Below are 17,223 nucleotides of genomic sequence, written 5' to 3'. Positions count from 1 at the left end.
CCTCTGCGAATACCTGAACCACACTAACAGTAGTAGGCTCAATGTCCCTTAAAGTCAAACAAAACCCAGAAATAAACTCCATTTGCCGATCACAGCAAGTGCCCTGATGTGCCTTCTGCATGTTTAAATTAAAAACAACATTGTATCCATTTTAAAAGGTTATGATGCTGCTAAAAGTAGGCTTATCTGGACGCAACCATTTGCACTGAAACTGGATATCCGCCTGTGATGTAACCAGTTCACTAGTATGCCGTTTACCTTAATAACAGAGGCATCACATAAAGGCTTCTGGCTAAGGCGCCATACCATAAATCCGGGGACCCGGGTTCGATTCTGACCCGAGGTCATTTCCCGATCCCTCCCCGTCTCTCTCCCACTCATTTCCTGTCCTGTCTCTACACTGTCCTATCCAATAAAGGTGAAAAAAGCCCAAAAAAATCCCTGGGTGCCACCGCACGCTCTCGCTCTCTGTGTGCATTTTCACTGCATTCAACCCTGCTGAAGCAGAGAAAGAACTTCACTGTGCTGTAATTATAGATGACAAAGGCTTCTAATTCTAAAAATCTAATCAGAAATTCTGTAACCACGTGATTTTTACTGCCAACAAAATACACGAATTAACAGATGTCGCTTTTATGAGTGAAATCTCATTCAACGAGAACGTATACGCCGTACTGACACAGATACAACTAAACAATCCTGTTGTCATAGCAGTGCAATTCTTGCTGTCTCAAGAGATCACTTTTCTCAGTGAATAAAAACAAACAAAAGCATGTCATAAAATACAAGGAAAGTTTTAATTAAAAAATTGGAAAACGTAAAAAAAAAAATTCTAACTAACTAATTAAAAAAAAAAAGAACAAAACACAACAGAAAACACTGAATAGCCAGTGATAGAGTTTATAGATAGCAAACAGCCTCCTGGCTGGGTGTGTGTGTGAGAGAGAGAGAGTGTGTGTGTTTCGCTGTTTTGGCGAGCAGGCAAATGCTTTGACACTCAGGCATCTTCAGGGTTGTTTACAACAATTTAGAAGCGATGTATCCACGACCTCCATTAGCTTCAGTAAGTCATGTAGCATGTAAGTGACGTCATAATCTCGGATTCTCTTGTGGAATTTGTACTCCGCGCAATATTTGAACCTTGGAGGGAGCGCGAGATGTCAGCGCCCAGGGACATTGTTTTTCTTTTAAAATAAAACCTGGACACTGTATACAGGTACAAATATGAACAAGTGAAAACTCAAACATATTTTGTATGGATGTTATCTGTCAGTATAAAGGAGTTTATTTGGGGGTTTTGTTCATCTTTAATGTCTATTTAACTCCAAAACTGCATTTAAAAGATGTCACTCTGACTGCAGCATAGGACCATCACTGACATTTTGACAGACTGTATCCAATTACAGACTGAATTGGGCTTACAACTATTATAGTAGGACACACGGATATCCAACAACTTCATAAAAGTGTGAAATTCATTGTGTGAAGAATTCACACGTAGCTACCGAGGTTTTAGACATCTTTAGGCAGATGGTTTTTACCACCACGTTTATTACACTGGCTTCTTACACAACATGATCTTTGCAGGAGGACAGCCTAGGCAAGATTAAAACTAAATAATATAGGGGGCTTTGATGAAAATTTCAAATTTTGCTTAAATATATTTATGGTTTCTTAAAAGTTGTGGTGTTCAAGTGTGGTAAAAAAAAAAATTAGCAAAACATCTGTCCAAAAAAAAAAGCATCTTGTAATCAGCTAAACACAACAGCAACATGAACATTTTGACCATGATGTCACAATCCATGACAGATTAATTTATTTATTAAAATCTGTTTACACTACTACCAGATCATGATAACAGAAACTGAAAAAAAAAAATTTATATATATTATTTGTCAAAGTGTGGTAGAAAAGTAGACCCTCTTGGTTTTTTCATCCCCTTCAGGCACAGGCAGATGATGCTTGTTTTTGAAAGTGGAGGAATCCAACAACAAGAGGGAGGAAAAAACAAACAAAAAACTTCTTTCATCTCTTCTTCTGGCTAAATCTCCGTTGCTCAGTGATGTCAGGAAACAGTTAAGCAACAGAGCTTAACAGACTAGCACCACATCCATCCATTTATTCCCCTTTTCCTAAAGGGCAAGCATCTCAGAGTTCAACCAATCAGAGCTCATCATGACGTGTCCTACCAATGACGGTCAGTTTGGAGAGTTCAGCCCGGAATTTTCCATCTTTGTGAGTCACTGAAGGAAACAAAAACAAAAAACATGAACAAACTCAGCAGGCAATGGTATCTTAGCTGTTAAGGTTCTGCATCAGTGACCAGAAGACCACAGAGCCATTTTTGGGTGCTTGAGTGAGACACTTTAAATGTTCAACAGCACATCTATATGACTGGACTGATTTCAGTTTCATATGTGTAATTACAATTTGTATTGAAACGTGTCTGCTGAATGAATAAATGCAAGTGTGCATCTCGGGCTCTCTGCAATCACATCTGTCACAAACTATGACTCCAAGGATCAAAGTGGCTCTCCATCACAGATATAACCATGCTGTCAGAAGAGATAAAATTTAAAGCCATATTGTAGAGCAGTTCAAGATCCAGATTTTGCCGTGTGACAGGCACCTCTGGGTCAACAAGGGATCATAAATCAAACAGAAACATCAAATAACATCACTCGTCTTTCTTTTCTGTTCATTACTTGACATCCCTGGCAATTACGTGCATTTGTGCAATTAAGTTCAGCTAGTATATAGTAATTATACTGTTTAATTAACAGCAATTTACACAAAGCAACACAATTAAGTTGAATGATCAACAGGTTTAACCAACTAACATGTCTACGTTGATTAACCTAAAGTAAACACTACTATAAACTCATTTACTGTCGTGAAGTGATATTTTATTTACTGATGACAGTGTGAGCGACCGTGCTGACATGACATCATACACTGAGCTCAGGGCTGAGGACACCTTCCCAACTTTCCATATAGGAATTGCAAGTTGAGGGGGTGCTTCCTAGTCAGAGGTCAGAAATTCAGTTACAAGTTTCAGTTGAATGCAATACAGGTTTATGTTTAACAGATCACATTTAAATAAGGCTCCACCCTTACTGACTCAGAAACTCCTGTCACTCAGCATGATCAGGACGTGCAGTAATCAGCAGTGAAGTCAGCTCACCTGTGGAGTCACCAATTATGTACTCTTCTTCCCTCAGAGCCACATCCTTTAATCCTCCTACAGCCGTCTGGGACTGAAAAAGGAGTGACAGAGCAAGAGAGACAGAAAGATCAAGTGAGAATGTAGCGTTAAATGCGAATCCATTATTCCTATTCTTTTTGAACAGATTTTTCCCCTTTTACGCCAGGGAATCCTGAGGCACGAGAAAACAACGCCTGCGATTTGATTTATCAGAATGACAATGGCTGTGTCCGAAATCACTCACTCATTCACTATTCCCTACTCACTATATAGGGAATTCTATATAGAGGACGATATAGCAAGCTCACTGGTAAATTGAAAGAACACTTTCGGACACTACCCCGCCGCGCCGTTATTTACGTCATTACTGTCGCACAATTAAAACGTGCCAGATCAGTCAGCTGGTGGGTTCTCAAAATGATAAATACATGCATGTATTTCTGTGATAAATACATATTATATTGACCGTATTTCCCCACATTAATAAATAAAGTACTTTGTGTCTGCTGCATCTTTCAGTTCTTTTAAATCGAGGCTGAATGCTTTCTTCTTTGCCACTGCCTTTTATTTCATCAAATTTGAGGCTTTTGATTAATTCCTCGCTCTGCACTGTAACTTTTATTCCTGCATTTTCTCTGTATTATTCTATTTTACGGTGGTGTAGTGGTTAGCGCTGTCACCTCACAGCAAGAAGGTCCGGGTTCGAGCCCCGTGGCCGGCGAGGGCCTTTCTGTGCGGAGTTTGCATGTTCTCCCCGTGGGTTTCCTCCGGGTGCTCCGGTTTCCCCCACAGTCCAAAGACATGCAGGTTAGGTTAACTGGTGACTCTAAATTGACCGTAGGTGTGAATGTGAGTGTGAATGGTTGTCTGTGTCAGCCCTGTGATGACCTCGCGACTTGTTCAGGGTGTACCCCGCCTTTCGCCCGTAGTCAGCTGGGATAGGCTCCAGCTTGCCTGCGACCCTGTAGAACAGGATAAAGCGGCTACAGATAATGAGATGAGATTCTATTTTAGCTCTTTTTCTATTTCTTACTATTTTTAATTGTACTTGAATGTTCGTTTATAATGCGTTTCTTCCTCCATCCATTCACCCCAACACACTCCTCCCCCCCTTCATCATGACCATAATGCATGATGGTATATATTGCTTGGTTAGTGACCATCGGTTGTACACTACTTTTCACAATGCATTGTGGGATACTATGAGTCCACTATATAGGGTGTAATAATTCTCACTATACATTTGAACAGTGCTACAAAATGGCGAACTCACTATGTAGTGAGTGATTTCGGACACAGGGAATATTTTTTGGTGAAGCCATACTCTGAAATAGCTCCAAAGAAAAGCCTGCATTGGTTTGATCTGCTTGACATAAGAAGGGTTAGAAGCCAAATGAAGGGTTGATTCACAGCCATGCTCAGAAAGAAAGTTTTGTCCAAAAATAACATTTACACAATTTTCTTCTATATATAGTGTCTGGCCAAGTCATGTTTGGGATCTGAAGTCTGCTGCTTTAGCTTTATGCTGGAGCTATGAGGCAAAAGTAGGTAAAAATTAACAGAAGTTTAATAAGGTCTTAATAAGTCACTGGAACTGTACTGGAGGGATGAACAACATTCAATATGAAGGATGGGGGGGGGGGGGGGGGTGTCATCCTGGAAGAGATCACTCCCATCAGGACAGAAATATATTTAATCATATAATAAAGGTGATTGACTAGAAGAATTTCATATTGATTTGCAGTGATGCTTCAATTTAAGAGGACAAGTGGGCTCGAATCATGCCAGATGTTTCATAAACCACAACACAACACAATTTAAGGTGAGAACTGTAAGGATTAAGATATAGTTTGCATGGTGCTACACTAGGGATTATAAGCTTCCCTCTTACTTGTTAGCTACATTAGCCTCATCCTCGGAGTATAGAACTAAAGCAGCACAAAGCTTGGCTGACTGTCTACCTTGGGTTTACTGGATGGAAAATGATGTAAACGGTTTACGTCTTTACTGGTGTTATGACAAAATGTATTCACACTCAAAAAGTGTCTACTGAATTCACTTTCCATGTATCATAACAACGTGTGTTCACACAGAATGCTAGTAGTGACAATGTAGTGAGGTGATCATGATAATAATGGGCCTCATTTCTAAAACTGGACACATACTAATTTATTCAGAAATCTAGTCGATAAGCATTTACACAAGTGGAAATTCAAGAAAATCCAGTTAAGTAAAATAAGAGCTTGTCCAAATTTATATCACTGGAGACTCAAATATGAACCTTGATTCAAAGCACACTAATTACTCTAATTTTATATACATATGTTGTGATGTTTAATATGGTTATTTCAATTGCACACACAAACAAACAATGTAAATTTTGTGGAACTCAGTCATCTCATTAATGCCATTAAATTAAATCTAAAGAAAAGCCACCATATAAAAGAAGGAAGCATTAGCATGCGTCTATGGTAGATTGGCACACTGTGATGACTGAGCTGCACTATTGTAGGATTTAATGCACAACGTGTTTAGGAGGCTCTTTTTCACTGTTGAGCTGTCATTTTCAGCTATCTAGGAGCTTTGCCTTTTATAGAGTTTTGGGGGTGTCACAAATGTAAATCAGCTGTGCCATGAACATGCTTGGTAGTTTACAGTTGATCGGCATTTATGAACATACAAACATGGATGCAAAGAAAATAAACGTTATAGAAACTTTTGTAAAGCTGTCGAGAGTTTTTTTCTTTGGTTTGGCTTACAAAAGCTTTGACAACTTTAATAAAAGCTGAAAAACAAGACCCATTGTGAGTGCTTAATAACAGAATATGCCATGTATCCAATTTCTTACATGCTTTCTTCATGACACTTTGGAGAAAATGCTGCATCTTGAGTGTTGTTCACAGGATTAACGATACTCACATATGCACTCGCGTATTCAATCGTCGCTCCTTTAATCTCAGCTTTGAACTGGGTGAAAAACAAGTAGGATTTCCCTTGGGGCCTTTGATTAAAAAACAAAGTGGGAGAAGAATCAATCACACTTCCTTCATCACACGATAGATGACGAGGTATGAAAACAAAACAATGACTCAAGATGTCAACAAGCCTTTTCACAGACAGAACCAGCAGACCACCTGGTGTCTTAAATGGAGCAGACCAAATAATGTTAATCTTCCTAATGGTGAATACATACAAACAGCCATTGATTTCCATTATGCAAATAATTTATTGTGCAATTTCAAAATTAACCATGACTGTGTATGACCACAACTCTGACCGTACACACAAACCTGCCCTGGAATTACACCAACATGGGATTTTTGACTCTTACCTCCATATTGAGCAAGAGAAGAGCCCATCATCATCACTCAAACCCACACTCATCTGCCATTGCTACAAGGAAAACAGACAATTGTCAGAAGCATACTTTACACCCTTGATAACACACCCAAAATATTTTTTAAACCAAAGAATTTTTTACAACATAAAGATGAAAGTTCTAAGAGGATTTAGTGCCTGGTGTAATACAACCCCATTTCCAAACATGTTAGGATGCTGTGTAAAAATATAAATAAAAATAGAACATGATTTGCAAATCATGCAAACCCTGTATTTCATTAAAAATAGTATTTTTACTCATTTTGAATGTGATGTAAGCAACATGTTCCAGAAAAGTTGGGACAGGGGCATGTTTACTACTAGGTTGTATCACCTCTACTTTTAACAACACTCTGTGAACGTTTGGGAACTGAGGAGAATAATTGCTGTAGTTTTGAAAGAGAACCGTTGTCCCATTCTTGCCTGATACACAATTTCAGTTGCTCAACAGTTCAGGGTCTCCTTTGTCGTATCTTGCACTTCATAATGCAGCAACTGTTTTAAACGGGAGACAGGTCTTGACTGCAGGCAGGCCAGTTTAGCACCCGGACTCTCTTACTACAGAACAATGCAGTAGTAATACATGCAGAACGGCGTTTGGCATGGTCTTGCTGAAATAAGCAAGGCCTTCCCTGAAAAAGATTTCACCTGAATGGTGGCATGTTGCCCCAAAACCTGTATACATCATTCAGCATTAATGATTCCTTCCAGATGTACAAGCTACCCACGTTCTGTGCACTTATGCACCCCCATACCATCACAGATGCTGGCTTTTGAATTTTTGCATTGATAACATACCGGATGGCCCCTCGCCTCTTTAGCCTGGAGGGCACGGTGTCCATGAGTTCTAAAAATAATTTCAATCAGTCAAGACAGTTTTCCACTTCACCTCAGTCCATTGTAAATGAGCTCAAGCTCAGAGAAGACAGTGGTGTTTCTGGATATTGTTTATATATGGTTTATTCTATGTATGGTAGAATTTTACTTGCATTTGTGGATGCAGTAATGAAGTGTTTTCACAGACGATGGTTTTCAGGAGTGCTCCTGAGCCCATACAGGTGATTTCCACTACAGACACGTCTGCTTTTAATGCAGTGTCGCCTGAGGGCCTGAAGATCACAGGCATCCAATGTCAGTTTTCAGCCTTGTCCCTTGCATACAGAGATTTCACCAGATTCTCTGAAACTTTTAATGATATGTACCATAGATGATGTGATCCCCAAATTCTTTGTCATTTTACATTGAGGAACGTTATTCTTAAATTGTTGCACTGTTTGCCCACGCAGTCTTTCACAGAGCAGTGAACCCCTCCCCATCTTTACTTCTAAGAGACTCCGCCTCTCTGGGATGCTCTTTTTATACCCAATCATGTTACTGACTTGTTGCCAATTAACCTAATTAGTTGTGAAATATTCTACCAGGTGTTTTTTTTTTTTTTGCATTACACTACTTTTCCAGTCTTCTGTAGTCCCTGTACCAAATTATTTTTTTTTAAAACATGTTGTTGGCACTAAATTCAAAATGAGTATATGGTTGTTGTTTTTTAATTGTTTCAACATTTGATATGCTGTAATATATGGTAAATTTAATAAACATGTAATAAAATAAGCTGTCCATGTGTTGTATCAGGACATAAATGGTTCTAGGTCACATTCTCTCATTATCTCTAGCCACTTTATCCTTCTACAGGGTCGCAGGCAAGCTGGAGCCTATCCCAGCTGACTACGGGCGAAAGGCGGGGTACACCCTGGACAAGTCGCCAGGTCATCACAGGGCTGACACATAGACACAGACAACCATTCACACCTACGGTCAATTTAGAGTCACCAGTTAACCTAACCTGCATGTCTTTGGACTGTGGGGGAAACCGGAGCACCCGGAGGAAACCCACGCGGACACGGGGAGAACATGCAAACTCCGCACAGAAAGGCCCTCGCCGGCCCCGGGGCTCGAACCCAGGACCTTCTTGCTGTGAGGCGACAGCGCTAACCACTACACCACCGTGCCGCCCAGGTCACATTCTAAATGGCAAATTTCCAAAATGTTATGTTTGTGGCATATTTCTGAAGAGCGAAGGTTGTAAAAATAAGGAGTATTGTCACAAATGCCACGGAGTGAGAATAAGGGTACAGTGAGCATAAACACAGGGCAATGTTACCACAGACAGTGTGTAAACAAAAACAACATAACTGTTTTACTTAGATCTTATCATTCTTATTCTGTTCTTTGGAATTCCTAAACACTGCTGGTTAATGAGTTAAGTACTTTGTGATCAGGGAAAGTGCAAAAACATAAAGCGATCCTTCAGGGATACAACGGCTACAGCCCCAGTAATATATTTCAGCAGACTGAACCAAACACTTTAAAAAAATTAATAATAATAATAATAATAATAATAATAATAATAATAATAATATTATTATTATTAATTTTTTAAAGTGTTTAATATAATAATAATAATAAAAGTGTATAATAATAATAATAATAATAATAATAATAATAATAATACCCCTCCTTGAACTGCCACCTTATTGTGGTGGAGGGGATTGTGTGCTTGAATGATCCTAGGAGCTATGTTGTCGGGGGCATTATGCCCCTGTCAGGGTTTCCCAAGGCAGACAGGTCCTAGGTGACAGGCCAGACTAAGAGCAGTTCACCAAAACCCCTATGGAGAAAAATCCGAGGACCGTGACGTCGCCCGGGATGACGCAGCCGGGGCCCCACCCTGGAGCCAGGCCCGGGGTTGGGGCTCGTATGCGAGCGCTTGGTGGCCGGGCCTTTGCCCATGGGGCCCGGCCGGGCTCAGCCCGAAGAGCTGACGTGGGCCCGACCTCCTGTGGGTTCACCACCCACAGAGGTAGCAGTAGGGGACTGGTGCAATGTGGATTGGGTGGCAGTCGAAGGCAGGGGCCTCGACGACCTGATCCCCGGACACAGCGGCTGGCTGTTGGGACATGGAATGTCACTTCGCTGGGGGGGAAAGAGCCTGAGCTTGTGCGGGAGGTTGAGAGGTACCGGCTAGAGATAGTCGGGCTCACCTCCACGCACAGCTTGGGCTCTGGAACCCAGCTCCTCGAGAGGGGCTGGACTCTCCACTTCTCTGGAGTCGCCCGTGGTGAGCGGCGGCGGGCTGGTGTGGGCTTGCTTATAGCTCCTCAGCTCAGCCGCCATGTGTTGGAGTTTACCCCAGTGAACGAGAGGGTCGCCTCGCTGCGCCTCCGGATTGGGGAGAGGGCTCTTGCTGTTGTTTGTGCCTATGGCCCAAATAGCAGTATAGAGTATCCGGCCTTCTTGGAGTCCCTGGGAGAAGTACTGAGGAGTGCTCAGACTGGGGACTCCATTGTGTTACTGGGGGACTTCAATGCTCACGTGGGAGATGACAGTGACACCTGGAGGGGCGTGGTTGGGAGGAACGGCCTCCCCGATCTGAACCCGAGTGGTGTTTTGTTATTGGACTTCTGTGCTAGTCACGGTTTGTCCATAACAAACACCATGTTCGAGCATAGGGGTGTCCATAAGTGCACGTGGCACCAGGACACCTTAGGTCAGAGGTCAATGATAGACTTTGTAGTCGTTTCATCTGATCTCCGGCCCTATGTCTTGGACACTCGGGTGAAGAGAGGGGCTGAGCTGTCAACTGATCACCACCTGGTGGTGAGTTGGATCCGCTGGCGGAGGAGGAAGCTGGACAGACCTGGCAGGCCCAAACGTATGGTGAGGGTCTGCTGGGAACGTCTGGCCGAGCACTCTGTCGGGGAGGTCTTTAACTCCCACCTCCGGGAGAGCTTTTCCCAGCTTCCGAGGGAGGCGGGGGACATTGAGTCTGAGTGGACCATGTTCTCTACCTCCATTGTGGACGCAGCTGTTCAGAGCTGTGGCCGCAAGGTCTCCGGTGCCTGTCGTGGCGGCAATCCCCGAACCCGGTGGTGGACACCAGAAGTAAGGGATGCCGTCAAGCTGAAGAAGGAGTCCTATCGGGCCATGTTAACCTCCAGGACTCCCGAGGCAGCTGACGGGTATCGGCAGGCCAGGCGTGCTGCAGCTCGGGCAGTTGCGGAGGCAAAAACTCGGAACTGGGAGGAGTTCGGGGAGGCCATGGAGAAGGACTATCGGTCGGCCTCGAAGAAATTCTGGCAAACCGTCCGGCGCCTCAGGAGGGGGAAGCAGTACTCTGCCAACACTGTTTACAGTGCGGGTGGGGAGCTGTTGACCTCGACTGGGGACATTGTCGGGCGGTGGAAGGAATACTTTGAGGATCTCCTCAATCCCACCGTCATGTCTTCCACTGAGGAGACTGAGGCTGATGACTCAGAGGTGGACTCGTCCATTACCCAAGCCGAAGTCACTGAGGTGGTTTGCAAGCTCCTCGGTGGCAAGGCACCGGGGGTGGATGAGATCCGCCCTGAGTATCTCAAGTCTCTGGATGTTGTGGGGCTGTCTTGGTTGACACGCCTCTGCAACATCGCGTGGCGGTCAGGGACAGTGCCTCTGGAGTGGCAGACTGGGGTGGTGGTCCCTCTTTTTAAGAAAGGGGACCGGAGAGTGTGCCCCAATTATAGGGGAATCACACTTCTCAGCCTCCCAGGGAAGGTTTACTCCAGGGTACTGGAGAGGAGAATTCGACCAATAGTCGAACCTCGGATCCAGGAGGAACAATGCGGTTTTCGTCCTGGTCGCGGAACACTGGACCAGCTCTATACCCTTCATAGGGTGCTCGAGGGTTCATGGGAGTTTGCCCAACCAGTCCACATGTGCTTTGTGGATCTGGAGAAGGCATTCGACCGTGTCCCCCGTAGTATTCTGTGGGGGGTGCTTCGGGAGTATGGGGTTCGGGGCTCTTTGCTAAGGGCTGTCCGGTCCCTGTACGAACGGAGCAGGAGTCTGGTTCGCATTGCCGGCAGTAAGTCAGACCTGTTCCCAGTGCATGTTGGACTCCGGCAGGGCTGCCCTTTGTCACCGGTTCTGTTCATAATTTTTATGGACAGAATTTCTAGGCGCAGCCAGGGGCCAGAAGGAATCCTGTTTGGGAACCACAGGATTTCATCTCTGCTTTTTGCGGATGATGTTGTCCTGTTGGCTTCTTCAAACCAGGACCTTCAGCATGCACTGGGGCGGTTTGCAGTCGAGTGTGAAGCGGCTGGGATGAGAATCAGCACCTCCAAGTCCGAGGCCATGGTTCTTGACCGGAAAAGGGTGGCTTGCCCTCTCCAGGTTGGTGGAGAAGTTCTGCCTCAAGTGGAGGAGTTTAAGTATCTCGGGATCTTGTTCACGAGTGAGGGAAGGATGGAGCGTGAGATCGACAGGCGGATCGGTGCAGCCTCCGCAGTGATGCGGTCGCTTTACCGGTCCGTTGTGGTGAAGAAGGAGCTGAGCCAAAAGGCGAAGCTCTCAATTTACCGGTCGATCTACGTTCCGACTCTCACCTATGGTCATGAGCTTTGGGTAATGACCGAAAGGACAAGATCGCGGATACAAGTGGCCGAAATGAGTTTCCTTCGCAGGGTGGCTGGGCGCTCCCTTAGAGATAGGGTGAGAAGCACAGTCACTCGGGAGGAGCTCGGAGTAGAGCCGCTGCTGCTCCACATCGAGAGGAATCAGCTGAGGTGGCTCGGGCATCTTTTTCGGATGCCTCCTGGACGCCTCCCTGGGGAGGTGTTCCAGGCATGTCCCCCCGGGAGGAGGCCCCGGGGAAGACCCAGGACACGCTGGAGGGACTATGTCTCTCGGCTGGCCTGGGAACGCCTCGGTGTTCTTCCCGAGGAGCTGGCCGAGGTGTCTGGGGAAAGGGAAGTTTGGGCTTCCCTGCTTAGACTGCTGCCTCCGCGACCCGGTCCCGGATAAAGCGGAAGAAGACGAGACGAGACGAGACGAGATAATAATAATAATAATAATAATAATAATAAATACATTTAAAAAAATTTAATAATAATTTCCATAGATCATAAACATATGAAAAACTGCAAATTATTTAGCCGATTTTGTTACTTTTTATTAAAATAAGTCAGTGACAAAAATGTTGCCTTGTCTAAAGACATAGGGTCAAAGAAGGTATTTATTTTTCACTTCAAGTTCAAGGCACTGGTCTCATCTGTTCAGAGTCGTTATAAATCTGTTCAGAGTCGGTATAAATACCATGCATCTCAAATTGATAACATGAAGCGACACTACAAAACAACCACTTCAAACAGTCTCATTTATAGGCATCAACTAATCACTGTTCACAGTTAAGCATTTAAAGGTAAATGCTGTCACTAACAGTCATGTTAGCCAAAGTTTTGACTGATCTATTATATTTAGTTGAATATCCCTGATATAGGTGTTTTCCCAGTCATCCGAGAGACTTCTCCAGTTCTAGTTTATGGTACACAGAGAAAAGGTTTTATATGGCTATAAAGAAGGCCATAGAGTGCGCATCTTAAACAATTAGAATATCATGAAAAAGTTCGATATTTTCCATCCCTTATTTAAGAAAGTGAAAATTTAATATATTCGAGATTCAATACATATAAACTAAAAATATTAAGCATTTTTCTATTTTAATTTTGATAATCATGGCCTACATCACAAAAAAACCCCTCAAAACATGAGAATATTTAATTTCAAGTTTGAGTAAAACAATATAAATACCATGTATCTCTTGGTCTAGTTCACTACACACAACACAATCATGGGGAAGAATATTGACTTGACAGTTGTCCAGAAGACAAATCAATCATCGACACCTTCCACAAGGAGGATAAACCACAGAAGGTCAGTGCTGAAAAGGCTGGCTGGAAAAGGTGCACAAGCAACAGGGATGACCACCACCTTGAGAGGATTGTCAAGAAAAGTCAATTCAGGAACTTGGAAGAGCTTCACAGGGAGTGGACCGAGGCTGGTGTCAGTGCATCAAGGGGCTACAACTGTTATATTCCTAATATCAAGCTACTCCTGAACCAGAGACATTAGAAGCATCTTACCTGGGCTAAGGAGAGAAAGAACCGGACTGTTGCTCAGTGGTCCAAAGTCCTCTTTTCAGACAAAAGTAAATTTTGCATTTGGAAATCAAGGTCCTCAAGTCTGGAGGAAGACTGGACAGGCACAGAATCCAAGGTGTTTGAAGTCCAGTATGAAGTTTCCACAGCCTGTGATTTGGGATACCGTGTCATCTGCTGGTGTTGGTCCACTGTGTTTCATCAAGTCCAAAGTCAACACGGCCATCTACCAGGAGATTTTAGAGTGCTTCATGCTTCCATCTGCTGGCAAGCCTTATGGAGATATCGATTTCCTTTTCCAGCAGGACTTAGCACCTGCCCAGTGCCAAGCTACTACCAAATGGTTTGCTGACCATGATATTACTGTGCTTGATTGGCCAGCCAATTCACTGGACCTGAATCCCATAGAGAATCTATGGACTATTGTCAAGAGGAAGGTCGTCATCAAAGCAACCTGGGCTTCAATAACACCTCAGCAGTGCCAGAGGCTGATCCCCTCCATGCCATGCTGCATTGATGCAGTAATTCATGGTAAAGAAGCCCCAACCAAGTATTGAGTGTATAAATTAACATATTTTTCAGAAGTTGAACATTTCTGTATTGTAAATGCTTACAATACCAGGGGGCAAGGTATTGTTTTCAGTCAGGTTTCTTTGTAAACGATATTACGAGAAAATGGCTGGATCAATCTTCATGAAACTTTTAGAATAGATGGCCAATGGTCTCAAACAGAACCTCCAACATTTTGAGGGTCATCCGGTCAAGGTCACCAAAAAGGTCAAAATCGTTTTTGTTGTGGATACTGCCTCATATAGAGGCGCTAGCCACTACGTCATCGTGCTGTAAGAATGTAAGAGTGTAACAATTGCGCACTGCGCATACACATGTTCCGATTAAAATGGCTGGTGAGTGTATACAATTTGGTTCACCATTCTAAATAAATGGACTAGACTAAAGAAATCGCTTTCAGCCATGTTTATGCTTATTACAGAGGGAAAGTGCGTTCCACTGAGCTCTAGTGCTGGGCCATTTCCGGGAAATAAAAGTTTCAATCATGATGACAGCGTGTGTATGTCAGCCTCGGTTCAGAAGTTTCAGTTTCGAAAACTGTAAGAGGTAAGAGTAGAATAATATAAAAGTACAGACACTTGGTATATTTTACTTCTATGATTTTTAAATTGTTTATTTTTGGATTATATACACATGTGTGCTATATTTACTGTATGGACATGGTATCAGAAAATAATTTTATTTATAAGCAGTAGCCACATGTACCCATAAGGTACCTATTTTTTTCCCACGATATCTTCCTTCATATTCACACGTGCTCCCGGACGAGTTTTTTTTTGCCTGGCAACACTTGTTCTCATTGAGTTCTTATTGTTATTAGCCTGTTAACTGATCACTTCAGTTTTACTTTATCATCACAGTTTGGACACTACATATGTCTCATCTCATCTCATTATCTCTAGCCGCTTTATCCTGTTCTACAGGGTCGCAGGCAAGCTGGAGCCTATCCCAGCTGACTATGGGCGAAAGGCAGGGTACACCCTGGACAAGTCGCCAGGTCATCACAGGGCTGACACATAGACACAGACAACCATTCACACCTACGGTCAATTTAGAGTCACCAGTTAACCTAACCTGCATGTCTTTGGACTGTGGGGGAAACCGGAGCACCCGGAGGAAACCCACACGGACACAGGGAAAACATGCAAACTCCGCACAGAAAGGCCCTCACCGGCCACGGGGCTCGAACCCGGACCTTCTTGCTGTGAGGCGACAGCGCTAACCACTACACCACCGTGCCGCCCCGCTACATATGTACATTATGCAAATAACACACATCTGTCTTACCTCATTGGTGCCTCCTTGAGAAGCATAGGTGAAAGTGCATTCATACTCTTTCTGTAGAAGAAAAACAGTTTTGTATACAGTAAAGCAGCTGACACAACAAAGCAAATAACCTTTCTGAAAAAAAACGAGACATAGATTATTAACTGCATGAATCACCGGGCTTTGAACACTTTCTACTGTTAAAATTAAAGAATATTCGTTTCACGAGCCCAAACGTTTTGGACCAATCAGATAACGCCCTTTCATCCGGGTATTTCCAAACCGCTTTCCCTGAAACTGAAGATTTTTCTTATGCCTGCAAAAATAAATAAATAAATAAATAATGGGGATGCCTTTTACATGTTCTGCTTTTAGAGGCGTGAGTCGAGGCTTCTGGAGACATCAGTTACTTCACTGCTTATTCGTACAGTCTATCCATTCACTGACATTAGCTAGGCTGAAGAAAGAGTGTTCATGGGAGGTGTAGTTTTTAGGCGGTAAAATCAAGGGGGAAGAATAACCTTTATACTTTAAGTTTTAGAGAATTTAATAAATTTAAACACATTAAATACAATGCGTAACAAGGAAGTCAATAATAAACTATAAATCAATAGTGGTATATTAAAAATGGGTGTACAAAAACGATTTAAATGGACTTATAGAATTTACTTCCGTATGACAATCACACAACAAGTGCTCGATTGGTAGAAAGTCTCAATGCCCCGCCTCATGACCAATCAAAAGCTGACTTGTGGCATAGCGCTGACCACGTGACACGCTTTTCAAAGACAACACGCATGCAACTTTTAGCTATTATTTCAGAGTATGCTTATTTTTATTGAGTAGCTTTAATAGGACTGGATGTTCACAAAAGATCAAACCTCAGCTTAAACATTTTATACACAAGGATTATTAAGTGCAGCATTATACTGGACTCTAATGCAGTCGCTTATTGGTTAGCTTTAAGTTAGCTTTCTCTTTCCTGCATTCAAGGAGTAATAACCTTTTAGGTTTTAATATATACACTACTGAATATTTATCAAAATGCACTATATGGTATAGCTCAACACTATAACTTCAGTAATTTCCTTATGTGCAAATAAAGCTTACTTACAATTTTCTCAGAAAATGAATGCACCACACCTCCCGGTTTAACATTGAACTCCACTGTTTTCGCATTCTCACTAGATGCATTAGCAGCCACCAATACACATAACACAGCTATTGCTTTTGCCCAGAATAAAAAGGCTGAGCTGCGAAAACGGAAATCCATGGCTGTCTATGGAACGCAGTGAGCTAAAGCTCGCATTCTATATTAATACAAACCGTGTTGTTTTGTTTTTTTCCCCTACCCGTATTCTGGTAAACTCCGCCTCCGGGGCCAGGATTGGCTACCAGTGTCACGCGCGAGTAGTATTAAAATCTAAGACGGAAGTGTTTTGTTTTTCCCCCAAGATTTTTAGATTTACACATTGTAATTCGTTGCTGTGTATAGCTATTTAATAAATATGTATATGCAATTCTATATGGCAGGTTCCTTTGTTCTATACAGAGTAGATGGTATTTCTGCTGGGCTCTGGGCCTGTCGCACCTCCACTGGTGCCTGTGGCAGACTGTGCATGGCAGGGGCGTCCACTTCCTGAGTCTGGCTTAGGCCAGGCCGCATACCATGGAGCTAGGTAGCTGCAGGGTCCTCAGCTGGGGACCACCGCTCATTGATGTTTCGCCCCTTATCCCAGAACATCTCCTGGTGGCGGGGCAGTTCCAGGGACGTCACCCCCTGCAGCTACCCTCCTTAGATGTTACCTCCCCAAGACTTATCTCATCTTC

At 43.2% G+C, this 17,223-nt stretch overlaps 1 protein-coding gene across 1 annotated transcript; it reads right to left on the bottom strand.

The window, feature by feature from the left end:
• Positions 1-778: 778 nt before the first annotated feature.
• mydgf (myeloid-derived growth factor) lies at positions 779-16,740 on the bottom strand. Its single transcript, XM_060941323.1, has 6 exons — positions 16,508-16,740; positions 15,415-15,465; positions 6,537-6,598; positions 6,125-6,206; positions 3,185-3,257; positions 779-2,243 (listed from the first exon to the last, which is right to left on the bottom strand). Exons 1-6 carry the CDS (start codon positions 16,664-16,666, stop codon positions 2,164-2,166), a joined length of 507 nt encoding a protein of 168 aa, XP_060797306.1. The 5' UTR covers positions 16,667-16,740; the 3' UTR covers positions 779-2,163.
• Positions 16,741-17,223: the final 483 nt, after the last annotated feature.

This window comes from Neoarius graeffei, chromosome 15 (genome assembly GCF_027579695.1).
Source record: "Neoarius graeffei isolate fNeoGra1 chromosome 15, fNeoGra1.pri, whole genome shotgun sequence".
Taxonomy (NCBI): domain Eukaryota; kingdom Metazoa; phylum Chordata; class Actinopteri; order Siluriformes; family Ariidae; genus Neoarius; species Neoarius graeffei.
The sequence above is the reverse complement of the archived record's forward strand: the minus strand, read 5'-3'. Positions and strand labels throughout refer to the sequence as shown.

Bases quoted from the DNA above. Each gene is read 5' to 3' on its own strand.
- mydgf (XM_060941323.1), bottom strand. From the start codon at position 16,666: ATGGATTTCCGTTTTCGCAGCTCAGCCTTTTTATTCTGGGCAAAAGCA. The intron at 15,466-16,507 runs GTAAGTAAGCTT...TTTCTTCTACAG, and splicing joins ATTCATTTTCTGAGAAAATT to AAAGAGTATGAATGCACTTT. The intron at 6,207-6,536 runs GTAAGAGTCAAA...TTTTAATCAAAG, and splicing joins TTCTCTTGCTCAATATGGAG to GCCCCAAGGGAAATCCTACT.